Below are 10,981 nucleotides of genomic sequence, written 5' to 3' on the forward strand. Positions count from 1 at the left end.
TTCTGTTTTTTTCCTCGTATTTTGTTTAATCACACTGAACGTGAGTTGTTGCACGGTGTATTTCAGCACCATGGACAGCGTTTTACTTTGCAACACTTGATGTGAATACTGCTGTTGTATTCATTTTCATCTCTTAAAAATCAGTCTTTTTTCTCAGCCAGTGATATGATGTGATATTTCTCTCTGGCTTTGTGACATGTCACTATAAGGCCGACTCTTAGCTTAACAGTTTGCAAACTTGCTTTTCCACCTTAAATTAACTCCAGAATCTCTGTTGCTTAATATTCATTCACTCGTCATCCTTATAAGAAGCTATTTTCACGTGAAGTAGATATTATACTGACGGGCAAAAGTCTCCTGTCACTAATAACATTCAACATCGCTTTTCCACGCCCCTTGTGTTTCCTCGTGCTTCCCTGAGTAGTGATTAAGTTGAAGTCCTTTTCTGTTTTTGTTTATGTGTGTTACGTGTATTGCGATGCTGTTACCATTCACATATTTGTATAGGCTGTTTATTAGAGTTAAATACATGAGAACAATTTAATACGAAAACACAGGGACGTGCATTTAGACCGTGGTGTTTTTTTCCGGAGTATTTGTTTGACATATTTTATAAATTATTATAATAAACCCCAATCATATTTTTATTAATCACTTACTGTTAGGGGAAAAAATATGTGTTGCATGTTGTTTCTGATTTTGGACTCTAAGGGACGCTGTTGGTCAATGCAACTTGTTCTCTACAACATTACCACACAGTCTCCTCCCTTACCACCGTGGCCTATGAGAGAAAAGGAGGTAGAGTGCACTATGTGGGCTGATATTCGAGGGGAACAGACTCGTCTTATTTTGATATTTCCTGTCAGATATATACAGTAGATTGGAAAGGCAATCATTTTATTTGGAGGTATAGTCACCGTTGTCTTTTTCCAGAATTGTATCGTGCTCGGATTGTTGCTGAGCATATTTTCTTGTTTTTCTTTCGCTATGGCATGTGGAATACCAGTCTTCTTCCAGTGCGTAAAATGGCGATTTTGCTGCGGACAGAATTGGAAGCTGCTGTTCTTCCTTTTTTATCTCAACCATATGGTCAGCGGACATATCAGATATTCTATTCCAGAGGAGATGAAGAAAGGCTCCCTCATCGGTAATGTAGCACAGGACCTTGGTTTGGATCTGCAAAGACTCCGTTCTGGCCGGGCCCGCATCGTGACCGGAGAGAGCATCCAGTACACCGAGCTGAAGGCAGACAAAGGGATTCTAGTCGTGAAGGAGAGAATAGACCGAGAGCAGCTTTGCGGAGACGTAACGCCGTGTAGCTTCAGCTTTGAGGTGATTTTAGAAAATCCAATGGAGCTACATCAAATTACAGTTGAAATAACCGACATAAATGATCATTCGCCCACGTTTAAAAGAGATGCGATCCGTTTTGAAATCAGTGAATCGGCTAATACTGGTGCTCGGTTTTCACTGACGAGTGCAGAAGACCCAGATGTGGGTGTCAATGGACTCAGAGAATATTTTCTGACCGAGAATGAGAATTTTGTTCTGAAACAAAACTCGAATGCAGATGGAAAGAAATATGCAGAGATGGTGCTTCAGAAGCCTTTAGACAGAGAGACAAACCCTAATCTGTCTCTGAAGCTGATAGCTGTAGACGGTGGAACTCCGCAGAGATCTGGTACAGTAAATATAGACATCACTGTTCTTGACAACAATGACAATGCACCTGTATTCAATCAGTCTGTGTACAAAGCTACAGTAATGGAAAACTCTCCCAGAGATACTTACGTCACCACTGTTAATGCCAGTGACGCAGATTTTGGGTCAAACAGTATTGTGACGTATTATTTTTCAGATCTCAATAGTGGTCTCACTGATTTATTTAAAATTGATGAAAAAACTGGCGTAATATCAATATCAGGTTCTGTTGATTATGAAAAAGACAAAAAGTACGAACTGAGAATCGATGCAAAAGATCAGGGGGGTTTGACAGATTCAAGTAAAGTGATAATTGAAGTAACTGATGTAAATGACAACGCCCCTACTATCAGCGTCATGTCATTCACTAGTCCTGTGTCAGAAGACTCTCCTCCTGGTACAACTATTGGCATTATAAACGTAAAAGATCTCGATTCAGGTGATAACGGTCAAGTAAACTGTAAAATAGAACAAAATGCACCTTTCAAGATTAAATCCAATTTAAGAAATTACTATACTTTGGTAACAGACACTGTATTAGACCGTGAAAGTGTTTCAGATTACAACATCACTGTAGTTGCGACAGATGCAGGAATTCCTCCCCTCTCAACAAAAAGAACCTTTAACTTAAAAGTATCTGATGTGAACGATAATGCTCCACTATTTTCACAAAATATTTACAATGCGTTTATTTCAGAGAATAACTCTCCAGGTGTTTCTGTTCTCACGCTGAGGGCTAAAGATCCCGATGAAAACCAAAACGCGCGTATATCTTATATTCTGGAAGAAACTAATATCGGTGGATCTCAAGTCTCTGAATATGTTTCTATAAATGCAGAAAGCGGAGTAATACACGCAGTGCGCTCATTTGATTACGAACAGATCAAGCAGCTTGTTTTTGTTGTCAAAGCTCAGGATGGAGGCTCCCCTCCACTCAGTAGCAATGTGACTGTGAAACTAATGATCCAAGACCAGAACGACAACCCTCCTCAGGTACTGTACCCAGTCCAGACTGGAGGCTCTGTGGTGGCTGAAATGGTGCCTCGTTCAGCAGATGTGGGCTATCTGGTGACTAAAGTGGTGGCTGTTGATGTGGACTCTGGACAGAATGCCTGGCTCTCCTATAAACTGCAGAAAGCCACAGACAGGGCGCTGTTTGAAGTGGGCTTACAGAATGGAGAAATAAGAACTATCCGCCAAGTGACTGATAAAGATGCTGTGAAACAAAGACTGAGTGTTATAGTGGAGGACAACGGGCAGCCCTCTCGTTCAGCTACAGTCATTGTTAACGTGGCGGTGGCGGACAGCTTCCCTGAAGTGCTGTCTGAGTTCACTGACTTTACACACGACAAGGAGTACAATGACAACCTGACTTTTTACTTAGTGTTGGCTTTGGCTGTAGTCTCCTTCCTCTTCATCACGTGTTTAGTGGTTATTATCTCAGTGAAAATCTACAGATGGAGACAGTCTCGCATCCTGTATCACTCCAGCCTGCCTGTGATTCCATATTATCCACCACGTTACTCAGACACTTTGGGGACAGGGACTCTCCAACACGTGTACAATTACGAGGTGTGCAGGACGACTGACTCCAGAAAGAGTGACTGTAAGTTCGGCAGAGCCGGTAGTCAGAACGTGCTGATAATGGACCCCAGTTCTACAGGGACGATGCAGCGGATACAGAGTGAGAAGAGCATCCTGGATGAACCAGACTCTCCTCTGGAGGTCAGTTAAATAACGTAGCTTTGTTTCTGTTGTTTTCCTCATACTTTGTTTAATCACACTGAATGTGAGTTGTTGCACGGTGTATTTCAGCACCATGGACAGCGTTTTACTCTGCAACCCTTGATGTGAGTACTGCTGTTGTATTCATTTCCACCTCTTAAAAATCAGTCTTTTTTTTCCAGCCAGTGATATTCTTTCTCTCTGGCTTTGTGACATGTCGTTATAAGGCCGACTGTTAATTGAACAGTTTGCAAACTTGCTTTTCCACCTTGAATTAACTCCAGAATCTCTGTTGCTTAATATTCATTCACTCGTCATCGTTATAAGAAGCCATTTTCACGTGAAGTAGATATTATACTGACGGGCAAAAGTCTCCTGTCACTAATAACATTCAACATGGCTTTTCCACGCCCCTTGTGTTCCCTCGTGCTTCCCTGAGTCGTGATGAAGTTGAAATCCTTTTATGTTTTTGTTCATGTGTGTGACGTTTTTTGCAATGCTGTTACCAGTCACATATTTGCACAGCCTATTTATTAGAGTTAAATTAATGAGAACAATTTAATACGAAAACACAGGGAGATGTACATTTAGACCGTGGCCTTTTTTTCCCGTAGTATTGGTTTGATATATTTATTTTAAATTCTTATAATAAACACTAATCATATTTTATCAACTACTTTCTGTTAGGGAAAAATCTGTGTTGCATGTTGTTTCTGATTTTGGACTCTAAGGGACGCTGTTGGTTAATGCAACTTGTTCTCTACAACATTACCACACAGTCTCCTCCCTTACCACCGTGGCCTATGAGAGAAAAGGAGGTAGAGTGCACTATGTGGGCTGATATTCGAGGGGAACAGACTCGTCTTATTTTGATATTTCCTGTCAGATATATACAGTAGATTGGAAAGGCAATCATTTTATTTGGAGGTATAGTCACCGTTGTCTTCATCCAGAATTGTATCGTGCTCGGATTGTTGCTGAGCATATTTTCTTGTTTTTCTTTCGCTATGGCATGTGGAATACCAGTCTTCTTCCAGAGCGTAAAATGGCGATTTTGCTGCGGACAGAATTGGAAGCTGCTGTTCTTCCTTTTTTATCTCAACCATATGGTCAGCGGACATATCAGATATTCTATTCCAGAGGAGATGAAGAAAGGCTCCCTCATCGGTAATGTAGCACAGGACCTCGGTTTGGATCTACAAAGACTCCGTTCTGGCCGGGCCCGCATCGTGACCGGAGAGAGCATCCAGTACACCGAGCTGAAGGCAGACAAAGGGATTCTAGTCGTGAAGGAGAGAATAGACCGAGAGCAGCTTTGCGGAGACGTAACGCCGTGTAGCTTCAGCTTTGAGGTGATTTTAGAAAATCCAATGGAGCTACATCAAATTACAGTTGAAATAACTGACATAAATGATCATTCGCCCACTTTTAAGAGAAATAACATCAATTTTGAAATCAGCGAAATAGCTAACACTGGCGCTCGGTTTCCACTGACAAATGCAGAAGACCCAGATGTGGGTGTCAATGGTCTCAGAGAATATTTCCTGACCGAAAATGAGAATTTTGTTCTGAAACAAAACTCGAATGCAGATGGAAAGAAATATGCAGAGATGGTGCTTCAGAAGCCTTTAGACAGAGAGACAAACCCTAATCTGTCTCTGAAGCTGATAGCTGTAGACGGTGGAACTCCGCAGAGATCTGGTACAGTAAATATAGACATCACTGTTCTTGATGTCAATGATAACGCTCCTGTATTCAATCAGTCTGTGTACAAAGCTACAGTAATGGAAAACTCTCCCAGAGATACTTACGTCACCACTGTTAATGCTAGTGACGCAGATTTCGGATCAAACAGTATTGTGACGTATTATTTTTCAGATCTCAGCAGTGCTCTCAGTGATTTATTTACAGTAGACGAAAAAACTGGTGTAATCCTAATAAAAGGTTCTGTTGATTATGAGAAAGACAAAAAGTACGAACTGAGAATCGATGCAAAAGATCAGGGAGGTTTGACAGATTCAAGTAAAGTGATAATTGAAGTAACTGATGTAAATGACAACGCCCCTACTATCAGCGTCATGTCATTCACTAGTCCTGTGTCAGAAGACTCTCCTCCTGGTACAACTATTGGCATTATAAATGTAAAAGATCTCGATTCAGGTGAGAACGGACAAGTAAACTGTAAAATAGAACAAAATGCACCTTTCAAGATTAAATCCAATTTAAGAAATTACTATACTTTGGTAACAGACACTGTATTAGACCGTGAAAGTGTTTCAGATTACAACATCACTGTAGTTGCGACAGATGCAGGAATGCCTCCTCTCTCAACAAAAAGAACCTTCAACTTAAAAGTATCTGATGTGAACGATAATGCTCCACTATTTTCACAAAATATTTACAATGCGTTTATTTCAGAGAATAACTCTCCTGGTGTTTCTGTTCTCACGTTGATGGCTAAGGACTCTGATGATAACCAAAACGCACGTATTTCGTATCTTCTGGAAATTACTAATATCGGCGGATCTCCAGTTTCTGAATTTGTTTCTATTAATGCAGAAAGTGGAGTAATACACGCAGTACGCTCATTTGATTATGAACAAATCAAACAGCTTGTTTTCGTTGTCAAAGCTCAGGATGGAGGCTCCCCTCCACTCAGTAGCAATGTGACTGTGAAACTAATGATCCAGGACCAGAACGACAACCCTCCTCAGGTCCTGTACCCAGTCCAGACTGGAGGCTCTCTGGTGGCTGAAATGGTGCCTCGTTCAGCAGATGTGGGCTATCTGGTGACTAAAGTGGTGGCTGTTGATGTGGACTCTGGACAGAATGCCTGGCTCTCCTATAAACTGCAGAAAGCCACAGACAGGGCGCTGTTTGAAGTGGGCTTACAGAATGGAGAAATAAGAACTATCCGCCAAGTGACTGATAAAGATGCTGTGAAACAAAGACTGAGTGTTATAGTGGAGGACAACGGGCAGCCCTCTCGTTCAGCTACAGTCATTGTTAACGTGGCGGTGGCGGACAGCTTCCCTGAAGTGCTGTCTGAGTTCACTGACTTTACACACGACAAGGAGTACAATGACAACCTGACTTTTTACTTAGTGTTGGCTTTGGCTGTAGTTTCCTTCCTCTTCATCACGTGTTTAGTGGTTATTATCTCAGTGAAAATCTACAGATGGAGACAGTCTCGCATCCTGTATCACTCCAGCCTGCCTGTGATTCCATATTATCCACCACGTTACTCAGACACTTTGGGGACAGGGACTCTCCAACACGTGTACAATTACGAGGTGTGCAGGACGACTGACTCCAGAAAGAGTGACTGTAAGTTCGGCAGGGCCGGTAGTCAGAACGTGCTGATAATGGACCCCAGTTCTACAGGGACGATGCAGCGGATACAGAGTGAGAAGAGCATCCTGGATGAACCAGACTCTCCTCTAGAGGTGAGTTAGGAATATCTTGCGTGCATGTGTCTCTCTTATTTTCTGTGTGCTTTCCATTGATAGAGAACAGTGTAGCACTTTCAGCACCATGGACAGCATCCCACTTCGTTTGGCTCATTCTACACTTTCAAAACTCTTTCAGTGGCTTTCTAACCGTGGGTTAGTATGGATTTGAACATTTCCTAAATACAATAGCAATGTTGACATATTTGTAGCGCTTTGAAATGAATGAAATGAGATTATACAGGTCAGATAAATACTATCGCTTCATTTCTGTGCCTTTATTTCTCCAACATTTTTGAGTTAAATTGATAGGGAACTGTTGCACGCTAAAACTTGTTTTTTAGCACTATGGACAGCGCATCACTTGATATAAATACTACTGCATTCGTATTCAAATATTAGTGCCTTTTATTTTAATTGCGTTACATGCTCTGTTGTTGTTTCACAGATTTATTGTTTTGACTTAGAGGCCTTTACTGTTTACGGGGACTGACAGCTGGCTAGTGTCTTAATGTGTTGTGCAGCATGCGTGTTCTGCAGACTCTTAATTTGCAGTCACTTGTAATTGTTAAAAGAAATGGTTTCCGTGTGACGGAAATAGCATTACTAATGATCAAAATTATCTTTTCGCTGTTGGTTACTCCTACTAGCTTTACCAAACTCCTTGCGTTTATTTTCCACAGCGCTTCCCAGATCCATGGTATAATTGCAGTGGTATTTGTTTTTCTTGATAAGTGTATATTCGTGTAGTTTTTAATTCAGTTTTTTCATTTTTCAGAGCTTATTACATAGAAACGGAATTATATCAGAATATGGCTCGGATTTCTTCTTCTAATATTTATTCATGGACACCGTGTTAAAGAAGTATTTGTACAATATTACATTTTCAATTTACTATTTGTAAATTTCATTCCATGTAGCATGGTGTTTCTGATTTTGGACTCTAAGGGACGCTGTTGGTCAATGCAACATATCATCTACAGCATTACTACACTGTCCCCTCCCTTACCACTGTGGCCTATGAGAGAAAAGGAGGTAGAGTGCACTATGTGGGCTGACATTCGAGGGAAACAGACAAGTATGATTCAATATCTCCTCTAAGATCCATACAGTAGAGTGAAAAGGAATTATCGTTGTTCTGCAGAGGTGCATTCACTGCTTTTTAACAAGAGCTTCGTGTCTGGATTCTTGTTGAGCATATTTTCTTGTTTTTCTTTCGCTATGGCATGTGGAATACCAGTCTTCTTCCAGAGCGTAAAATGGCGATTTTGCTGCGGACAGAATTGGAAGCTGCTGTTCTTCCTTTTTTATCTCAACCATATGGTCAGCGGACATATCAGATATTCTATTCCAGAGGAGATGAAGAAAGGCTCCCTCATCGGTAATGTAGCACAGGACCTTGGTTTGGATCTGCAAAGACTCCGTTCTGGCCGGGCCCGCATCGTGACCGGAGAGAGCATCCAGTACACCGAGCTGAAGGCAGACAAAGGGATTCTAGTCGTGAAGGAGAGAATAGACCGAGAGCAGCTTTGCGGAGACGTAACGCCGTGTAGCTTCAGCTTTGAGGTGATTTTAGAAAACCCAATGGAGCTACATCAAATTACAGTTGAAATAACAGACATAAATGATCATTCGCCCATGTTTAAAAGAGATGCGATCCGTTTTGAAATTAGTGAATCAGCCAATGTTGGCGCTCGGTTTCCGTTGACAAATGCAGAAGATCCAGATGTGGGTGTCAATGGTCTCAGAGAATATTTCCTGACCGAAAATGAGAATTTTGTTCTGAAACAAAACTCGAATGCAGATGGAAAGAAATATGCAGAAATGGTGCTTCAGAAGCCTTTAGACAGAGAGACAAACCCTAATCTGTCTCTGAAGCTGATAGCTGTAGACGGTGGAACTCCGCAGAGATCTGGTACAGTAAATATAGACATCACTGTTCTTGATATTAATGACAATGCACCTGTATTCAATCAGTCTGTGTACAAAGCTACAGTAATGGAAAACTCTCCCAGAGATACTTACGTCACCACTGTTAATGCCAGTGACGCAGATTTTGGGTCAAACAGTATTGTGACGTATTATTTTTCAGATCTCAGCAGTGCTCTCAGTGATTTATTTACAGTAGATGAACAAACTGGTGTAATCCTAATAAAAGGTTCTGTTGATTATGAAAAAGATAAAAAGTACGAACTGAGAATATATGCAAAAGATCAGGGAGGTTTGACAGATTCAAGTAAAGTGATAATTGAAGTAACTGATGTAAATGACAACGCCCCTACTATCAGCGTCATGTCATTCACTAGTCCTGTGTCAGAAGACTCTCCTCCTGGTACAACTATTGGCATTATAAATGTTAAAGATCTCGATTCAAGTGAGAACGGTCAAGTAAACTGTAAAATAGAACAAAATGCACCTTTTAAGATTAAATCCAATTTAAGGAATTATTACACTTTGGTCACAGACACTGTATTAGATCGTGAAAGTGTTTCAGATTATAACTTCAGTGTTGTTGCCACAGATGCAGGAATGCCTCCTCTCTCAACAAAAAGAACCTTTCACTTAAAAGTATCTGATGTGAACGATAATGCTCCACTATTTTCACAAAATATCTACAATGCGTTTATTCCGGAGAATAACTCTCCAGGTGTTTCTGTTCTCACGCTGAGGGCTAAAGATCCTGATGAAAACCAAAACGCGCGTATATCTTATATTCTGGAAGAAACTAATATCGGTGGATCTCCAGTCTCTCAGTATGTTTCTATCAATGCAGAAAGCGGAGTTATACACGCAGTGCGTTCATTTGATTACGAACAGATCAAGCAACTTGTTTTCGTTGTCAAAGCTCAGGATGGAGGCTCCCCTCCACTCAGTAGCAATGTGACTGTGAAACTAATGATCCAGGACCAGAACGACAACCCTCCTCAGGTCCTGTACCCAGTCCAGACTGGAGGCTCTCTGGTGGCTGAAATGGTGCCTCGTTCAGCAGATGTGGGCTATCTGGTGACTAAAGTGGTGGCTGTTGATGTGGACTCTGGACAGAATGCCTGGCTCTCCTATAAACTGCAGAAAGCCACAGACAGGGCGCTGTTTGAAGTGGGCTTACAGAATGGAGAAATAAGAACTATCCGCCAAGTGACTGATAAAGATGCTGTGAAACAAAGACTGAGTGTTATAGTGGAGGACAACGGGCAGCCCTCTCGTTCAGCTACAGTCATTGTTAACGTGGCGGTGGCGGACAGCTTCCCTGAAGTGCTGTCTGAGTTCACTGACTTTACACACGACAAGGAGTACAATGACAACCTGACTTTTTACTTAGTGTTGGCTTTGGCTGTAGTCTCCTTCCTCTTCATCACGTGTTTAGTGGTTATTATCTCAGTGAAAATCTACAGATGGAGACAGTCTCGCATCCTGTATCACTCCAGCCTGCCTGTGATTCCATATTATCCACCACGTTACTCAGACACTTTGGGGACAGGGACTCTCCAACACGTGTACAATTACGAGGTGTGCAGGACGACTGACTCCAGAAAGAGTGACTGTAAGTTCGGCAGAGCCGGTAGTCAGAACGTGCTGATAATGGACCCCAGTTCTACAGGGACGATGCAGCGGATACAGAGTGAGAAGAGCATCCTGGATGAACCAGACTCTCCTCTGGAGGTCAGTTAAATAACTTAGCTTTGTTTCTGTTTTTTTCCTCGTATTTTGTTTAATCACACTGAACGTGAGTTGTTGCACGGTGTATTTCAGCACCATGGACAGCGTTTTACTTTGCAACACTTGATGTGAATACTGCTGTTGTATTCATTTTCATCTCTTAAAAATCAGTCTTTTTTCTCAGCCAGTGATATGATGTGATATTTCTCTCTGGCTTTGTGACATGTCACTATAAGGCCGACTATTAACTTAACAGCTTGCAAACTTGCTTTTCCACCTTGAATTAACTCCAGAATCTCTGTTGCTTAATATTCATTCACTCGTCATCGTTATAAGAAGCTATTTTCACGTGAAGTAGATAATATACTGACGGGCAAAAGTCTCCTGTCACTAATAACATTCAACATGGCTTTTCCACGCCCCTTGTGTTCCCTGGTGCTTCTCTGAGT

The 10,981-nt window shown here is 41.5% G+C and overlaps 4 protein-coding genes across 14 annotated transcripts in view; all 4 read left to right on the forward strand.

Annotated features, from left to right (window-relative positions):
* Positions 1-10,981, forward strand: part of LOC131981893 (protocadherin gamma-C5-like) — a 338,840-nt gene that overhangs the window by 178,580 nt on the left and 149,279 nt on the right. The gene's annotated exons all lie outside the window — the stretch shown is intronic.
* LOC131981912 (protocadherin gamma-A1-like) lies at positions 461-3,786 on the forward strand. Its single transcript, XM_059346446.1, has one exon. It carries the CDS (start codon positions 988-990, stop codon positions 3,433-3,435), a length of 2,448 nt encoding a protein of 815 aa, XP_059202429.1. The 5' UTR covers positions 461-987; the 3' UTR covers positions 3,436-3,786.
* On the forward strand, positions 3,988-7,243 carry LOC131981914 (protocadherin beta-4-like). Its single transcript, XM_059346448.1, has 2 exons — positions 3,988-6,872; positions 7,220-7,243. The coding sequence occupies exons 1-2, from the start codon at positions 4,434-4,436 to the stop codon at positions 7,241-7,243; spliced, it is 2,463 nt and encodes an 820-aa protein (XP_059202431.1). The 5' UTR covers positions 3,988-4,433.
* Positions 7,294-10,924, forward strand: LOC131981910 (protocadherin gamma-A10-like). Its single transcript, XM_059346443.1, has one exon. The coding sequence runs from the start codon at positions 8,097-8,099 to the stop codon at positions 10,542-10,544; it is 2,448 nt and encodes an 815-aa protein (XP_059202426.1). The 5' UTR covers positions 7,294-8,096; the 3' UTR covers positions 10,545-10,924.

The sequence above is a fragment of the Centropristis striata genome, chromosome 12 (assembly GCF_030273125.1).
Source record: "Centropristis striata isolate RG_2023a ecotype Rhode Island chromosome 12, C.striata_1.0, whole genome shotgun sequence".
NCBI classification, from domain to species: Eukaryota; Metazoa; Chordata; class Actinopteri; order Perciformes; family Serranidae; genus Centropristis; species Centropristis striata.